Below are 19,085 nucleotides of genomic sequence, written 5' to 3' on the forward strand. Positions count from 1 at the left end.
CTCCTGGTTTTTATAAATAGCTTCACTGAGGAATTATGAATGACTAGTTTAAAAATTAGTGTTTAAATTTTTTCTGGTGCTTTTCTATGATACATTGTAAGGTAATATTTCTCCCATATTTTATTTTTATATTTTACATTTTTTTCCCAATGATTTTTCCCAAGCCTTGATCTTTTTTTTTTTTAAGCCCTCCATCTCCTTGACTGAGAAGAAACAACTGTTGCCATAGGAATTTGTTAATTTATTACAATCCAGTTGCTTGCTAGCCCAATTGTCTAAATATTGGATTTTTTTCTTTGAAATTTCACAAATTCCTTGGTAATGGCTGCAACAGTTGTGTTCCTAACGCTGAGGGGATTCCAGTGTAGATCAATGGGACCAGGTGGAGGACACTGAGGAGTGTTGGGGACCTCCCGGATGGAAGGGAAGGCCACACGGAAACAGACTCCCGACTCCCGTGGAGACATATAGAGATAACATTCTCCTTGTTTCCTTGGTTAGTCAAGGGACAATTTTAGTGTCCGAAGTGAGTGCTATAAGCGGCTCAATAGGTTTGAGGGAGGTTTGGAAGTCCAGCAACGTATTTTCAGACAATTTAACTGTCGACTGTAGAAAACCTATGATAATTGACTTCAGAAAACTATTTGGATCTCATCAAAGTGGGTGGATGTACCCAAGACCATAGTTTTCTTATATACCCATAATAACCAACTAGAAATGTAATTGGAGAAAAGAAACAGCTCATTCACAACAGCCAACAAATATAAAAATACATAAGAATAAACCTATCAAGAAACATACTAGATCCATTTGTAAGAACTCTAGAACTTTAGCCTAAAACACACACACACACACACACACACACACACACACTCTCTCTCTCTCTCTCTCTCTCTCTCTCTCACACACACACACACACACTCATTAAAGACCTCAATAAACCGAGATGTGCTTATGTTCTCTGATGGAAAGTCTCAAAACTTTAAAGGTATTAATATGCAAATTAATATTCAAGACCACATGCTATTTCAGTCAAATCCCAGTAGGTTCAAAACCAGCAGGTTCGAATATTTGATAAGGAAGGGCTTGCCCTTACAGACATCCAAACATGTGACAGAACTGTGAAAATTAAAATAGTGTAACATTGTGGCAGAAGTAGTGAAACTGTCAATGAGACAGCCTTAACATATATGGGAATTTACTATATGATACAGGAAGTAGTTCAAATTAGTGGGGGAAGAAATAGACCACTCAATGGTATGGAACACCTGGCTAAAGGTAGATCTATTCTTCACACCATATTCCAGTGGTTCTCAAACTTTTTGAAGTTGGGTTGCATTTAAAATCCTACAAATCCTACAAATAATTGTAGACACACAAATTTCTGAGAAATATGTTTTAATAATTAAGTCAAATATTAAAGAAAAAAAATAAAGTCCAAGTGTGTTTTTATGGTAATTAAATGAAATAAATACAACAAAATTCAATTTATTCTGACTTTAAAAAACATTTTTATGTTACATTTTTTGTTATGCTTTTTAGAATTTGTAAAAAAGGGATTAAAAAAGACAAGTTATCTTTTTACATATATAGATACATTCTTAGTAAGATTTAGTAAATTTAGCAGGTCCTGGCATGAATGTGTTAAGTTTTTTTCATTCTTGTGTTTATGAGAAACATGAGCCTGATGTGTCCTAGTGATTTCTTCAATGTTTGGGCATATATTTGAAAGGCAAACTCTCATTTCCTCATCAATACATTGAAGAATTCCTCTCTTTTTACTCTTGTGTTGAGGGTAGAAAATCCTAATTCACATAAATAGGATGTTAAAAATTGTAGTAAAATGTTCAAAGCCTTTTTAGATATTGCCACATATTCTTTTATAGAAATCCAAAAGGCTTCAAGAAACAATTCCTTATGTTTAATCATCAATCCACGATCAGTGGATATAGCTGCCAGTTCTTCTGTTAATGTTAAACCAAAATCACTTGAAGCTTCCATAATGGGTTTCTAATCCAATCGTATTGTTCAGTCTTAAGTGATGGAAAATGCTATAAATTAAACTCTGCCCGTCAGCCTTCAAATCCTGTTTTATTTATACTAAACTTTTGCTCACTTCCAGAATCAGATTCTTCAAAATCACTCTTTTTTTTTGAGAAATCTACCCATTTTATTTGGGTGTATTTATCTAAAAATAATATAATGATGTGTTAATAATAAAAATAATAATGATGTGTTAACAAAAAGAGCGGTATTTCCGTAATGAAATGGTATAATAGAGTAACTATTATTAATTTTTATATCCGGGCACATACCGTGAACCAGCGCTGCTAGTAATTCCAGGTTCTGAGTGGGAATGGTGCGGAATTAAGAAAATATGTGGAATTAAGAAAATATGGAGTCGGGAGGGCCCTGTAATTGCCACTGGCAAGAACAAAGCACGCCTAAAAACCCATCTTGCTTTATTTATAGGGCAAAGTGAGGCCATTAGCAAGTCAGTGGTCTCTGATCACGTTTCCAAGGCAACCTGAGAATTTTACCAAGTACAGAAACCCCCCACCATACATATCATCTTAACTTTACACCAAGGATAGAAGAAACTTGCCTCCAGTCTTTCCGGGGAACATGGGGTTAGTGTAAACAATCCAGCACCACAGCTTAACTGCCCTTTGCAACCTAATCAGGCAAGTGAGGTGGGGAGTTGGGCAGACTGTCAGTTTACAGCCAATTCCCCACACCTCTGTCCCCCCAAAATCTAAATTCCAAAAACCCTGTTGGTTTTTTGGTCCCCAAAAGGCACATATTTCTCTGGAATACCATAGGGCACACCTGGAAATTGTCTAGGGCGCACCGGTGTGCCCTGGTGCACACTTTGAGAACCACTGCTATATTCAATATATTCTGGTTGGATTTGAAATTCAAATCTAAAGGCCAAAAAAATATATATTGCAGGAAAACATGGAAGAGTTTATTTTCTGATTTTGGGGTAATGTCAGCCTAATCAAGCAAGACAACCCAGAGACTATAAAAGAAAAGAGGAAATATTTGACTAAATAAGGACTTTGGGAACAGGAGCTGAATGAGAATCAAGGGACTTCATTCTGTAATTTTAAATTTCTTTTCCTGAAGGAACATGTATTCAGGTACTATGTAAATTAAAAATAAAACAACACAAAAACTTTTAAAAAGTAACAAGGCCTTGAAGAAGTATGTTTTAAAGCAGAGATGTAGAAACCTTTGGCCCTATGTGCCAGCAGCTTAAGTCACACCCATGGGTATCAGGGGCTAAACAAAGGGCAAGGACCTCAAAAAGGTCTTTTCACACCTCAGGGCCTTTGCACTTGCTGTGGTCCTTGCCATTTAGTTAGCATCCTCACTTTCTTCATAGCACATAGTAGAGCCTAATATGTGTGCGTTGAATGAGGGCACTGTGTTTGGAGGAGTTCAGTGTCCTGAACATTATGGCCCAAGTTGCTCTGTCGTTCATCACTGTAGAAAATGAAATCTTAAAATTCTAAGAGGCGACTCCAGGATGGCTGTAAGGGGCAGTGAGTGCACTCTGCAGCCTTGTGCGTGGGAAGCAGACGGCAGCCGTTTTTCATCCTCTGCATGGGCGTGCCCTGGCCTTCCTCGAAAGGGATGCTCTCTAGGTTGGGGAGCAACTAGGAGGCTCCCCTTTTCCCCAGTGACTATTTGCTGGCGTGGAGGGACAAGGTAGGCAGATGAATCCCAGACCCAGCGTGGGACTAAGGCCCAGAAGGGCATCCTAAGCATGAACTTCAGAGCTGCGAGCCGAAGAGGAGAGGGAGGTGCCAGGTGACTGCCCACGGGCCTCTGGGTTCCGAGACTGTTGGCACGGGAAAACTACCGGTGCTCCCCACCTCCCCTGGGAAAAAAACACACCTTGAAACAAACAGGTCAATAGGAAATACTGGGGGGAATTGCCTCTTGATTTTTGCTGTTTCAAGTGAGTATAAGCTCGAACATTTAATAAATAAAACTATCAGCTAAAACAGCAATTTGCAGTTGTGGGGGGAAAATGTTCAAGACTTTGAAATGGGCAGTAAATGTTACTGGATGTCCTCTGTTATATGTGCCATTCATTCACTTGCACCTGTAAATCTTCAGTTTTCAACTGAGGAGATTTTTGAAAAGGCATAATGCAAATGTTTCTTTGTGTGTGCATAGAAATAGAAGACAGTGGGATGGATGCAGAGAGGGGGTTGCCCAGTCAAGGCCCAGGGGCCCTTGCAAAAGGTTGGGGTAAGAACAGTGTTCTTTTCCAAAGAATTAAGAGGAATTAAATACTTCTTGGAGGTGGCGAACTCGCTTTGGAAACAGTTCGGGGAGCCGGGGAGCGCTAGCGATGAAGTTTATGTGGTGTTGGCTTCAGGGAAGGTGGTGGGGAAGCGGGGCACCTGTGGGAAGTTCGAAGGGGGCGGCCCCTGGGGAAGGAGCCGGGGAAACCCCGGGGGCGGGGACCAAAGCAGTGGAGGTGAAGCCGGGTGGCCCGGGGCGGGCACAGCGCGGCAGGAGGCGAGCATGGAGGCCAGAGTGGCTCCGGGAGCCGCAGGTAAGGGGCCCGCGGCCGGCCGCCTGCCTCTCTCGCGGTCCACCCGGTGGCCCCTGCCCGCGTGTTGGGTTTCAGTGGCTGGGTCGGCTGCACAGCTCCGGCTGCGGCGCTGCAAACCGAGACCTAGACCGTAAACACCGCAGCAGCCAGAAAAACTCCTTGAGCTGGCGCCAGGGCTCCGTGATCCGCGCACCTGTCGCCTGCGGGGACCACGATGGGCGGGCAAGGGCCTGGCGTGAGGGGTTGGCGTGGCTCCGGAGCGCGCAGACCCCGACTCTCCCGGCCGCCCAGGGTCACCCGGCTCCTGGATCACTGACCCGGACTTGGAGAGCTCCATGCCTTGGTGGCCTGTCTGTGAAACGGGAACCGCACGGGGGGGGGGGGGCAGGACAGCAGTTCTGGTCCCTGGAGGTGCCTCTGCCGCCGCCGCCGCCCCACTTCGGGACCGCCAGTGCCACCCCCAGGCACCGTGGGGTGGCGGGCGGAGCAGCTGGGAGCTGGGAGCCTGGGTTTCTGGGCGCGCCCCTGAGCACGGCCTCCCTCTGGGCTCGGCTGGACCATGCCCGGCTCTCTGGGGGAGAAAACACGTGAAACAAAACGGCAGAGGGGTTTCTGCCAGCCCCGCACCCAGCAGGCTCGGGGTGCTGCTCGCTAAGCAAGCGCGAGGTCTCTAGGTTTGCGTGTGTCCTCTGGGGTGTTTGCACAACTACCACGAAATGGCCCCAGGACGGCTTTCCTAGAACACACCCCGTCCTTAAGCATAGCTGACAGTACAGCTGGCTGATCTCGATAAGAAATGTGGTTCTAATGTAACCTTGACTGAGTTGCACTAGGAATCCAAGTCTTGTTTATATCAATCAGCCTATGGCAAACCTTGTTTTGCTTAAAGTTGCAAAACTATTCATGCTCTTGAGTGAGGACATACCCTACTCAGCTTGTTTTTATGACCTGCTCTTAAGAGCTGTGCCTTTGAGCTCTTTTCCCCTGATTCCAAGTGAGTTAAGGAGAGAAGGTGGCCACTAGCCAGTTGTACAGTTACTTACATTCCTTGGTCTAAGAGCTGGACAAAGGGTATTGTCTGTATTTTTAGAGGGACTGTTTTATTTTTGATTTTTCATGTGGTCCTTTCTGCACTGTTGGTTGTCGTGGCTGTGGATGGTTGAGAACTAGGGCCAGAGAGAAAGGGGCACTCTCTCCTGATCCCACCTCCTTGTGTGCATGATGGAAAATTTGCCGCTTTGGGGCTTATGAACAGAAGTTCTGCCCAGACCTACTACGTTTTCAAGGGAAAAGTAATGGCTGGTTTCATCTTCTGAAAAAGTGTAGTTGGCCTGGCCGGGCTTGGGGTTTTTCTGTGTGTGTTTCAGCGTTCGCCGTGGCTTTTGTGGTTGTCGATGGCCCCGGGTGACTCACAGCAGTCACCCGTTAACCATCTCCGCATAGGCTCCACCTGATGGGTTGGACTCTTGCAAAGCTGACCCGTTGCTCAAACTTGAATAGCCCATGGCACTTGAGCAAATCACGTCTACGTGAGGATCCTTTTCCCTTTAGCACAGAAGCACTACTCAGAGAACGAGGCTTTCAGATAAGGCTGTGTCCAGCACCCACTGAGCACCAGCACTGAGCTGCAAGGAGAGGGCTTGTGACACTGCCGTGGGGATGGTGTTCTCTGTCTGGATGAGGCCTCAGGATAGCTGGTCGGGGGGCTTTGGAGGCACCCCAGTAATAATACAAGGCATGCCTCAGGGCCACACACATCCCCCCCGCCCCCCCGCTGAAAATGTGTATGTGTTTTCAGTCTCCCTGAGGCTTTGGGTCCCACCAGACCACCTGTTGCTGTCATTCCATTGGAGTGCGGTGGGAAGGAGGAAGAAAGCCAGGCGCGGCCCAGGTCCGTTGCTCCTCTCACCCTTGAACTTCCCTCACCTGTAGAATCGGAGTCAAGCTGCCCCGTGAGGATGTACAAGATCCCGAGTTCATCAGAGCTGCCGGACTGCTGGGGCCGTCCTGAAGTGTAGAGCAGAGAGAGAGAAGGCCATTGGTTTGCCCCCTCCTTCTGCTCACACACAAAATTGAAGTGTTTGTGAGAATTATCTATTTTATACTCTGCATTCAGGAAGTTGGTTCGGTGTCCAACTTAGAAAAGTTAGGTGTTGCACACTTTGCACTGGAAATAAAAAAGATTTATAGACAGGAAAGTAGGGAGGAGATCCCAGGACGACTTCGAAGCTTGGGTTGGGGACAGGGACAGCGGTGACGCCAATCAAGTAAAGGACTTTGTACCGCGGCGTGCGGCAGGAATCTAGAAAAGCCGGTGTCCGTGCTGACCGCGGGTGGGTCCCCTGCAGCTAAGTGGAGAGAGCCAGGTGGCGTGTCCCCTGGACAGTGGGCGACCAGGGGCAGAGGGCTCGGGGACAGCTGGAGACACGGACCCAAAGGAGAGAGACCGGAAAGGAAAGAAGCCATGGGCAGGCCTGGTGCTGAGGGGGCCTGGCAGGTGCAGGCCCGGCAGCCCAGGAGGAGGGTCAGGAGGGGAAAGGGGTCAGCATGTCACGGGGCCCTGCTCTTTCAAAAGGGGAGGGGGGTTGAGGGGCTGGTGTGAGTGAGGGAAGGTGGCATTTCTCCTGTGTTCTGGGACATGAACCCTTAGGAGCACTGTCTGTTGGCTTTTGCAAGCATCACCTTGTTTGATCTGTGTAATAAATAATGAACGCAGATAATACCAGTATCCCCACTTTACTGTGTAGAACGGGGGTCAGGAACCTTTTTGGCTGAGAGAGCCATGAACGCCACATATTTTAAAATGTAATTCCGTGAGAGCCATACAATGACCCGTGTACGTTACGCATTATCCAATAAAAATTTGGTGTTGTCCTGGAGGACAGCTGTGATTGGCTCCAGCCGCCCGCAACCATGAACGTGAGCGGTAGGAAATGAATGGATTGTAATACATGAGAATGTTTTATATTTTTAACATTATTTTTTTTATTAAAGATTTGTCTGAGAGCCAGATGCAGCCATCAAAAGAGCCACATCTGGCTCACGAGCCATAGGTTCCCGATCCCTGGTGTAGAAGCTGGGGACGGGGACCAAGTCATGTTCCTGAGTCACGTTGATAGGAGGTGGCAGTGCTGGGATTCGCAGGGGGTGAGGGGTGATCTGATTCGCCAGAGAAAGGAGCCTGTCCTAGGGTGCGGTTCGAAGTGGAGCCCTCCCCTACACCCCCAAAGAGAAGAGGCCCAGGAAGAAAGGGACCCATGAGCCGGTTCCTTAGAGAAGACCCCGTGTTAACAGAAAACTAAAAATATCAGCTGTTCCTCAGACACTCAGGGTCTTCCCCAGCCCACATTGCACAGGAGTGCCTGTAGAGGGTATGGACGCCCCAGGTCTGGGACCTCTGTTCCTGGGGAGCAGAGCCTCACTCGGGGCACTGGGCAGGGTCTGAGCTGGGCTGGCTTGGGGACGCTGACCACTGTCACTAAGTGCTTCTGCGATCTCCAGCAAGTCCCCATGCCGCTGCATCCAGGAGGGAAGCGGAGGACCAGATAGACGGTCTCAAGTCCGCTTGGCTGTGAAGTATGTCGGTTACTTCTGCCCACCAGACTGGAATTCCCTGAGGTAGGACCGCCGTGGCCGTCTCTGCCCTGGTGCCCTGCTCACACCTGGCACGCAGCAGGGCCCCCATGAGTCTGGAAAGGAGGGCTCCGGTCCCTGTAAGGGCTGGCGGGGACCTTGGTTGGTTCCGTGGCCATGCGAGAGGTCGCTGGGAGGAATTTTCGGTACATTGGGTGTCATTCTAAGGACCCACTCTTCTGGGAGGGACAGGTCCTGAGTGAGCCCTTCTAGGGCTCGGGCATTCGATGCCCGTCTTCTGTTGGTTCTGAGCCCTGGCCATCTAATGGACACATCTGATAGGTGGTCTGGTTCGCCCTGTGTTTAGGTGTCAAGGGCTGTACTCTGTTTGTGTCAGACGGGGCCAGGCACTGCGTGAGGCGGAGCCAGGGACAGCTGGGCCCTGGGGGTGGGGTGAACACCCCGGAGGTCAGGGCTCAGCAGGGTGGGAAGGGCAGTGGGTACTGTGGCAGTGTCTTTCTGACCTTTGAAACCCTAGTCTGCTGACCGGCTGATTGGCCTGAGCTGGGTCCTGACAGCCAGCCGCTGGCCTCTGCTCGTCTGGTGATGGTCTTACATGGAGCTCAGGCGGGGGGGGGGGGGGGGGGGGGGGGGGGGGTGACAGGAAACGGCCGTGTTTCTGCCGTGGCGTGCACTACAACCGCCAACTTTGGGGCAAAGTTCATTCACTCGTGCTGGTTAGATGTCCGCATCACGTGCCTTTCAAAGTCAGGGTTTCTGGTGGGGGGCAGGTGCCACCAGAATCTGTCTAGCAGTTGACGTCCGGGCCTTTGAAGAATGCTTCTGACTTCGCAGCAGTGGTGTGCAGAGCCCATGCTGTCTCGTGCGCCCTGTCCTCTGCGGGGGGGGGGGGGGGGGGGGGGGGTTGGTTCTGAGGCCGCAGTCAGCAAGCGTGGTACGTGTGGGACACACAGTGTGTATGTGTGACTCCAAGGGCCACTGTCTGTTGACATGCAGGCAGGTCTTTCCCAGCCACTGTTCTCTGGCCTGCCAGGACCCTCTCACACGGCTGTGCCCAGGCTGGGCCCCCGTTTCCTGCGGGAACTAATGCCTGCTATCTGTTGAGAGGTAGACACCTTCCAGTGTACCTTTGTTCCTTCAACGCAGCGCAGCCACGGGGCGCTGGGCACCTGAGGCTGAGGGCTGGGGCCCTGGGGAGGCTGGGGGAGAGCTCCTGTCCCCAGATGTGTGGCGGAGGCTCCCAGGGCCCAGACCTCCCAGACCTCTGGGCTTCCCTGACGTGCAGAAAGGAAGGTAAAGGTGTTTTTCTTGGGAAATGAAGCCTCTAACCACTACCAACAGAGAGAAAGTCATGTTCATTTTCTTGCCTTTTGCTGAAATGAGCCCCAATCAAAGTCCCTGAGCCTTTCACACAGTGGCGAGGGCTCGAGAAGTCCGTGTGGTGGCGATGTCCCCGTGCCGCCTCCCTGCTCACCTGTCCCCAGCCACGCTGCTGCTTGGCGCACTGGTCTTGGTGAGCGTATGTATGTACATGGGTAGGTGGGCATGATGCCCAGTGAGTTGAAGTCAGCTGTCCATTTTGACCTTTATGTTTCCTGATAAGTGATTTCCATAATGCGTGTGTGTTGCCCACATTGGGGCTATTAGACTATCCCGGGGACAGTTTTATTTTTAAGCTATGCTGAAGGAAAGGTATTGCTTAGTGTTTTTTTCCCACTAATATTGAATAAACATGTTATTAAAATCTTAAAAAATACTTGAGGTAAAAAACACTAATAAAAACTGTCCTGCCAAAACACCATCTTGTTAACTTGTTGATGAATATCTGCTTTTAATCAGAATTGTTAAATATTGAATTAAAAGTAAACTTAAACAAATAACAATTAAATGTGGATGTAATTGAGCACAGATCATGTTGTTTTCATTTCTTGCCTCTTTTATTGAACTAGACATTCCCGTGTTCTTACCCTAACTCCATGTTCTCTCTCTCCTGTTTTGAAAATTAACATCTATATTATGTTTCTATTCTTCCAGGGCATGCTATAGACATTTTAATAGGCATATTAACTTCCATTAAATCTGAAACTGATCAGCGCTAAACTTTCTCTGGGATCAGAGCAGGGTCGTGCTGTGTTCCCCCCCAGTTACCCCCTCCCCAGTTTCTGTTGCTTTTTGTCACGAAGCACTTTAGTCTATTATGATTTTTTAAAAATCTCCCCAGACTAGCTGTTTTTGTTTTGATGGTCAGCATTGGCTTGGATTTCATCCATGTATCTCAGGTTCTTTGCTATGGTTCCATCCTGACGTTTTCTTTTTTTTTTTTCTTTCTTTTAGTGAGAGGAGGGGAGACAGAGACACAGATTCCCGCCTGCACCCCGACCAGGATCCACCCAGCAAACCCACCAGGGGGCGATGCTCTACCCATCTGGGGCCCTTGCTCCATTGCTCAGCAATGGAGCCATTTTATTAGCGCCTGAGGCAGAGACCGTAGAGCCATCCTCAGTGCCTGAGGCCAACTTGCTTGAGCCAATCAAGCCATGGCTTCAAGAGGCGAAGAGAGAGAGAGAGAGAGAGAGCATGAGAGAGAGAGAGAAGGAGGGAGAGAGGGAGAGAAGGGGGAGGGTGAAGAAGCAGATGCTCACTTCTTCTGTGTGCCCTGAACAGGAATCGAATCCAGGACTTCCACACGCTGGGCCAACACTACCACTGAGCCATCCAGCCAGGCTCTGTCTGACTTTTTCTTGAGGTCATTTTCTTTCCCTTTACCAAGGCACCCTTGGTAGTCAACTCACTCGGGCTTTGTTCTTCTCAACATTTTATTGTTTCAAATCCCATTCTAGGAAGGCCCTTTTGCTAGACGAAGGATGAAGGTATTTTCCTTTTTCACTTTAGACATGTCCTTCCCTTCCTGGTTCCCACATTCACGGGAAGAGGGCAGCTAGCTGTCCATGCCACCGGCCGGGGAGGGTCTAGCCGACCGTGCCGCCGGCCGGGGAGGGTCTAGCCGTCCGTGCCGCCGGCCGGGGAGGGTCTAGCCGTCCGTGCCGCCGGCCGGGGAGGGTCTAGCCGTCCGTGCCGCCGGCCGGGGAGGGTCTAGCCGTCCGTGCCGCCGGCCGGGGAGGGTCCGTGTTTCCCTTCCCTCTGCTTGTATGGTCACCTTTCTGGGTTTGCTACCTTGCGGTTTGACCACAGTGTGCTTAGGGGAAAATTTTCTCTTTTTCCTGCTTTGAGGTTGGTTGGTATTTCAGAATCTGAGGAAAGGCATGTTTCATTAATTTTGAAAAGAAAATCAATCATTATTTCTTTAAATCTTGACTCTTCTTTATCTTTTTCTCCTTCTGGAACTTCAGTTACATCATTACTGGACCTCATCATCACCCTCTTCGTGTCTCTTAACCCGCCTTTAAAGTCTGTTTTGTCTTTCCGTGCTGCATTCTGGGTAACTTCTTCATAGAGATTTCAGTTCAGTGGTTATTTAAGACGTTCATTTCTAAAAGATCTACTTACTTTCTCCCCAGAATCTTACTGGGCAATTGGAAAAAAATACCAAAAACAAACCTTGGCCCTTTAAATTTCCTACTTAAAGTTCTTTAACGTATTTAATGTTCGTATCTTCTATATTGGATACGTTCAGTATTTGCAGTGTTTGTGTGTGAGTCTGTGGTTTGTGCTGACCACTTCATGGCAGTTTATTCTTTTTATATGTTCAGAAAATTTTTTTTTGACAGAGACAGGGACAGATAGGGACAGCAGACCGGAAGGGAGAGAGATGAGAAGCATCAGTTCTTCATTGTGGCACCTTAGTTGTTCATTGACTGCTTTCTCATATGTGCCTTGACTGGGGGGCTACAGCAGAGCAAGCGACCCCTTGTTCAAGCCAGCAACCTTGGGCTCGAGCTGGTGAGCTTTTGCTCAAACCAGATGAACCCGCGCAAAAGCAGTGACCTTGGGATTTTGAACCTGGGTCCTCCGTGTCCCAGTCCGACGCTCTATCCACTGTGCCACTGCCTGGTCAGGCTGTTCAGGGATTTAAAAAAATCCAGTCTAGATGACCACAAAGCTAGTACCCTTGCCCTCACTGCCTGTGTGGCCCATTGTTGGGGACATGTGACAAGGCAACAACATTCTGTGGGCGCTTTATCGGTCTTTTCATACTGGTTCTGCTCACAGCACCTTAAGGGAAATATTTAATGTTTGAGAATAATGTCCGTCCTATTCTGATGGCCACGTCCTCCGTTCCCCCTATGGAAAGAGCCGGGATCTTACCAGACTTGGACTGATTCCATGTTAGTTTATAAGTCAGCCACAGTTGGGAAGCTACCGGCTGAATTTCGTGGATGTGTATGGAGGGGAGGGGCTGGAGCTGGCCCGCCCGGCCCCTGACCCACACACCCAGCTGCCCACCAGCTCTCTGCACCACCACCTGGTCAGGCCGCCTTGTGCTTTCCTGATGTGAGTTTCAAACAAGCAAGGGGGCGTGGACACCCTTTGTACACCGGAAGACACTATGCAGATGCAAGGTGTGGAGGGCCATGGTTTAATGTGAGCACGTGTCACTGTTTCTTTAATACTTTTCTCCCCGCTAGTAATTTAGAAACCTAGTTTGTCTGCAGGAGACAGAATATTAACTTTCTTTTGTGTTTCTTTTTATTTTGTATTTTTTTATTTTTTAGTTGTCTATGAACGTCCTTCTTGTGGGTGGCGCATTTTAGTTAAATATTTCCTGTTCTTTTATTTCTTTATTTTTTATTTTTTGTATTTCTCTGAAGCTGGAAACGGGGAGAGACAGTCAGACAGACTCCCGCATGCGCCCGACCGGGATCCACCCGGCACACCCACCAGGGGCGACGCTCTGCCGCGACCAGAGCCACTCTAGCGCCTGGGGCAGAGGCCAAGGAGCCATCCCCAGCTCTCGGGCCATCTTTGCTCCAATGGAGCCTTGGCTGCGGGAGGGGAAGAGAGAGACAGAGAGGAAGGAGGGTGGGGGGTGGGGGGTGGAGAAGCAAATGGGCGCTTCTCCTATGTGCCCTGGCCGGAATCGAACCCGGGTCCCCCGCACGCCAGGCCGACAATCTATCGCTGAGCCAACCGGCCAGGGCCTTTTATTTCTTTTAAGTTACTCCCACCCCCCACGCCCTCCCCTTGGGCAGCCCTCAGCTTGTTCTCTGTGCCCCTGGGTCTGGGTCTGTTTTGTCTTCTATATTTCTTTAATTTAAACCTGAACTGGCATGGCCTTGCTGCCAACGTCCATTTTTTGCCTGACCTTCCTCTCCCTGAAGTGTACACAGAAGGGTCCGGTGCCCTTAGAACAATGGAGATGTGCCTACACATGGCCCGCTCTGGGGGTCACCACTTCTTCTCTGAGGGGTCAGTGTCCAGGTGGATGTGCCTACACATGGCCCGCTCTGGGGGTCACCGCTTCTTCTCTGAGGGGTCAGCGTCCAGGTAGATGTGCCTACACATGGCCCGCTCTGGGGGTCACCGCTTCTTCTCTGAGGGGTCAGCGTCCAGGTGGATGTGCCTACACATGGCCCGCTGTGGGGAGTCACCGCTTCTTCTCTGAGGGGTCAGCATCCAGGTGGATGTGCCTACACATGGCCCGCTGTGGGGAGTCACCGCTTCTTCTCTGAGGCGGTCAGCGTCCAGGTGGATGTGCCTACACATGGCCCACTCTGGGGGTCACCATTTCTCTGAGGCGGTCAGTGTCCAGGTGGATGTGCCTACACATGGCCCACTCTGGGGGTCACCATTTCTCTGAGGCGGTCAGTGTCCAGGTGGATGTGCCTACACATGGCCCACTCTGGGGGTCACCATTTCTCTGAGGCGGTCAGTGTCCAGGTGGATGTGCCTACACATGGCCCGCCCTGGGAGTCACCGCTTCTTCTCTGAGGTGGTCAGCGTCCAGGTGGATGTGCCTACACATGGCCCGCTCTGGGGGTCACCGCTTCTTCTCTGAGGGGTCAGCGTCCAGGTGGATGTGCCTACACATGGCCCGCACTGGGGGTCACCGCTTCTTCTCTGAGGGGTCAGCGTCCAGGTGGATGTGCCTACACATGGCCCGCTCTGGGGGTCACCGCTTCTTCTCTGAGGGGTCAGCGTCCAGGTGGATGTGCCTACACATGGCCCGCTCTGGGAGTCACCGCTTCTTCTCTGAGGGGTCAGCCTCCAGGTGGATGTGCCTACACATGGCCCGCTGTGGGAGTCACCGTGTCTTCTCTGAGGGGTCAGCGTCCAGGTGGATGTGCCTACACATGGCCCGCTGTGGGGGTCACCGCTTCTTCTCTGAGGGGTCAGCCTCCAGGTGGATGTGCCTACACATGGCCCGCTCTGGGGGTCACCGCTTCTTCTCTGAGGGGTCAGCCTCCAGGTGGATGTGCCTACACATGGCCCGCTCTGGGGGTCACCGCTTCTTCTCTGAGGGGTCAGCGTCCAGGTGGATGTGCCTACACATGGCCCGCTCTGGGGGTCACCGCTTCTTCTCTGAGGGGTCAGCGTCCAGGTGGATGTGCCTACACATGGCCCGCTCTGGGAGTCACCGCTTCTTCTCTGAGGTGGTCAGCGTCCAGGTGGATGTGCCTACACATGGCCCGCTCTGGGGGTCACCGCTTCTTCTCTGAGGGGTCAGCCTCCAGGTGGATGTGCCTACACATGGCCCGCTCTGAGGGTCACCGCTTCTTCTCTGAGGCGGTCAGCATCCAGGTGGATGTGCCTACACATGGCCCACTGTGGGAGTCACCGTGTCTTCTCTGAGGGGTCAGCGTCCAGGTGGATGTGCCTACACATGGCCCACTGTGGGGGTCACCGCTTCTTCTCTGAGGGGTCAGCCTCCAGGTGGATGTGCCTACACATGGCCCGCTGTGGGGGTCACCGCTTCTTCTCTGAGGCGGTCAGCATCCAGGTGGATGTGCCTACACATGGCCCGCTCTGAGGGTCACCGCTTCTTCTCTGAGGGGTCAGCCTCCAGGTGGATGTGCCTACACATGGCCCGCTCTGAGGGTCACCGCTTCTTCTCTGAGGCGGTCAGCATCCAGGTGGATGTGCCTACACATGGCCCGCTCTGGGGGTCACCGCTTCTTCTCTGAGGGGTCAGCGTCCAGGTGGATGTGCCTACACATGGCCCGCTCTGAGGGTCACCGCTTCTTCTCTGAGGTGGTCAGCGTCCAGGTGGATGTGCCTACACATGGCCCGCTCTGGGGGTCACCGCTTCTTCTCTGAGGTGGTCAGCGTCCAGGTGGATGTGCCTACACATGGCCCGCTCTGGGGGTCACCGCTTCTTCTCTGAGGTGGTCAGCCTCCAGGTGGATGTGCCTACACATGGCCCGCTCTGGGGGTCACCGCTTCTTCTCTGAGGGGTCAGCGTCCAGGTGGATGTGCCTACACATGGCCCGCTCTGGGGGTCACCGCTTCTTCTCTGAGGGGTCAGTGTCCAGGTGGATGTGCCTACACATGGCCCGCTCTGGGGGTCACCGCTTCTTCTCTGAGGGGTCAGTGTCCAGGTGGATGTGCCTACACATGGCCCGCTGTGGGAGTCACCGTGTCTTCTCTGAGGTGGTCAGCGTCCAGGTGGATGTGCCTACACATGGCCCACTGTGGGGGTCACCGCTTCTTCTCTGAGGGGTCAGCCTCCAGGTGGATGTGCCTACACATGGCCCGCTCTGGGGGTCACCGCTTCTTCTCTGAGGGGTCAGCCTCCAGGTGGATGTGCCTACACATGGCCCGCTGTGGGAGTCACCGCTTCTTCTCTGAGGGGTCAGCCTCCAGGTGGATGTGCCTACACATGGCCCGCTCTGAGGGTCACCGCTTCTTCTCTGAGGCGGTCAGCATCCAGGTGGATGTGCCTACACATGGCCCGCTCTGGGGGTCACCGCTTCTTCTCTGAGGGGTCAGCGTCCAGGTGGATGTGCCTACACATGGCCCGCTCTGAGGGTCACCGCTTCTTCTCTGAGGTGGTCAGCGTCCAGGTGGATGTGCCTACACATGGCCCGCTCTGGGGGTCACCGCTTCTTCTCTGAGGTGGTCAGCGTCCAGGTGGATGTGCCTACACATGGCCCGCTCTGGGGGTCACCGCTTCTTCTCTGAGGTGGTCAGCGTCCAGGTGGATGTGCCTACACATGGCCCGCTCTGGGGGTCACCGCTTCTTCTCTGAGGGGTCAGCGTCCAGGTGGATGTGCCTACACATGGCCCGCTCTGGGGGTCACCGCTTCTTCTCTGAGGGGTCAGTGTCCAGGTGGATGTGCCTACACATGGCCCGCTCTGGGGGTCACCGCTTCTTCTCTGAGGGGTCAGTGTCCAGGTGGATGTGCCTACACATGGCCCGCTGTGGGGAGTCACCGCTTCTTCTCTGAGGCGGTCAGCGTCCAGGTGGACGGTGAGCCCATTCTTCTCCGTCCTCTCTCCAGATGTGACGGTCGGGGGACATGTCAGACTCCACGGCATGTGCCCACTCCACCCAGGTCAGGGCGTGGGGGCTGCTCTCAGCCCCTTTGTCACTGGCACCTGGCAGGCTGCCGGGCGGGAACCCATCTCCTGGTTCTTCTGAGGTGTTCCTGTGTCCAGGCAGCAGGCGGACACAGGGGAGTGACTTTGGGCTGTGAGATTAGAGAGTCCACTAACACTACAGCGTGGAGGCCAGTCTGGGCACTGTTACCTATGATTACTGGCTGAAAGCAGGAGGGTGAGGAGGGGTCCGTCCTCCTCCTCTCGCTGGGTGCCGTGTGGTGGGGGGCTCTTGTTCCGTCCTGGACAGTGGGTCCTCTGCAGCACCTTCCCACCAGCTTCCGGGCTACCACACGTGCTGTGCCACCAATACCGGGCTCAGTAATTTTACAAGTTCTTGGTCCATTAACTTCAGGACACAAAGAGCCAGGCTTTTTGAGTTCTCCTGAGCCTGTGCCAAAGCCTCTTCCCTCCTGGAAAAGGTTGGACAACAGGACACCTCAGCGATGACCACACAGGAGCATGTGGCTCAGGTTAGAGACAAGAAAGGCCAGAGCTTCCCGCGTTTGTGTCAGTGAGGACCAAGCGGGTGTTTGCGATGCAGTTTCCTTCCGTCTGCCCCAAAGTAGGGCTCCACATTTGTCCCCAAGTGTGACATCCCTTTGCATGCAGAAGGAGCAGTGTGTTTAGCCCCCCTCATGTCCTTTTGCACGGTTCTGGGGAAGAAGACTTTTATCTTTGTGTCATTTGCCTAAGAGTAAGACCCAGCGAAGCTCAAATTAGGAACCCCTCCTATTAAAAGCAATTAGGATTCTGTGAACCTCTGTGTGGGTGACACAGAAAGTCTTCTGCATATTTTACCATCTCAGATTGGGGGCCCGGGATTTGTTCCCTGCCAACGCAGTGACAAGCTGCAAATTGGCCAATACTGACTCTGTGATACCAGAGTGACAGGTTCTGTCAGTTACGGGTGCGAACAGTCCCCGCCGCCACCTGCCGACCTTTCCCGAGTGGAGCCCACGCCCTTTCCTCCCCGACAGCACCGCTCGTCTGCCGCAAGCCCTTGAGCACATTCTCCGTTCTGCCTTCCAACTTCTTTTCTTATTTACCCCCAATGCTCCACTGAGACTATTTTGGTGAGCCGCTGCTCCTCAAACACCCAACGAAACACCCCGGTGTGTTCCTGCTTCCCCTGCTGTTCCCTGCGCCTCAGGGCGGGGGCTGCTCCATGGACACACGGCCCCCTTGCCTGGGGGCCCTTGAGCTCTGGGTGTTGGCGCATTGGTTGTCAGACTGGTAGCAATGGGTCCTCCCGCCTCTCCGTCGTGAGTCTTGTCACCTGTCAGTTACTGTTCTGGAACAAGGGGTCCTGGTTAAGTAGGTTTGGGAAACATGCTGGGGTAAGTGGGTTCCATTGCTGCAGAATCTACGTGGTCTGACTGCCGGCAGGCGGGTGGGACTCACGGGCACGTGGTCTGACTGCCGGCAGGCGGGTGGGACTCACGGGCACGTGGTCAGACTGCCGGCAGGCGGGTGGGACTCACGGGCACGTGGTCTGACTGCCGGCAGGCGGGTGGGACTGACGGGCACGTGGTCAGACTGCCGGCAGGCGCGTGGGACTGACGGGCACGTGGTCTGACTGCCGGCAGGCGCGTGGGACTGACGGGCACGTGGTCTGACTGCCGGCAGGCGCGTGGGACTGACGGGCACGTGGTCAGACTGCCGGCAGGCGCGTGGGACTCACGGGCACGTGGTCAGACTGCCGGCAGGCGCGTGGGACTCACGGGCACGTGGTCAGACTGCCGGCAGGCGGGTGGGACTGACGGGCACGTGGTCTGACTGCCGGCAGGCGCGTGGGACTCACGGGCACGTGGTCAGACTGCCGGCAGGCGAGTGGGACTCATAGCTGCGAGCTCTGAGCACCCCTTTTGAAATCTGCTGGTCTCAGGGGCCCCTTCCACGGCCTACCTTGTGGAGCTAGTGTTCCTTGGGACATAATCCAAGGACAGTCACAGTGACAGGTGCACAAACCTTGGATTCCATGATACGAAATGCACGCCAGGCACTGCCTCGCACGACTGTGGGTATTCGGGTGTTCCCACCGTGTGCAGGGGTCCTGTTAAAAATAACTGAATGTAATCATGCTTTGAGGGAAGAGCAGTTCTCAGTGGTAAGGCGTCCTGCAGTGACTGCTTTGGAGGCTCAGGATGAAGTCTGCATTTGTGAACTTCGTAATGCCGAGTTCTCCTAAAGCGTGCAGACACCCAGCTCTGGGGACCAGGCTGTGTGGTGGGATGTGCAGACACCCAGCTCTGGGGACCAGGCTGTGTGGTGGAACACGTCCCCTGCTAGGGCTGGGGACCCCGAGGAGCCGCGGGTGCTGAGCTCTGAGCAGTGGAGGTGGCATCTGGAACCCTCCCTGCAGACCCCCGGAGTCGGGGCCTCCACAGAGGCTTCCTCTTGCCTGTCACTGCCAGTGTCC

General features: G+C 52.4%; 1 protein-coding gene across 2 annotated transcripts in view; it reads left to right on the top strand.

The window, feature by feature from the left end:
* The first annotated feature begins 4,477 nt into the window (after nt 1-4,477).
* The window catches only part of LOC136310939 (protein FAM169B-like), a 47,266-nt gene continuing 32,658 nt past the window's right edge, over nt 4,478-19,085 (top strand). For both annotated transcript variants that reach the window (XM_066240009.1, XM_066240008.1), the window contains exon 1: nt 4,478-4,573. In XM_066240009.1, the coding sequence (XP_066096106.1) occupies nt 4,543-4,573 (31 nt within the window). In that variant the 5' untranslated portion in view covers nt 4,478-4,542. The remainder of the gene's footprint in view (nt 4,574-19,085) is intronic.

Source organism: Saccopteryx bilineata, chromosome 7 (assembly GCF_036850765.1).
Source record: "Saccopteryx bilineata isolate mSacBil1 chromosome 7, mSacBil1_pri_phased_curated, whole genome shotgun sequence".
NCBI classification, from domain to species: Eukaryota; Metazoa; Chordata; class Mammalia; order Chiroptera; family Emballonuridae; genus Saccopteryx; species Saccopteryx bilineata.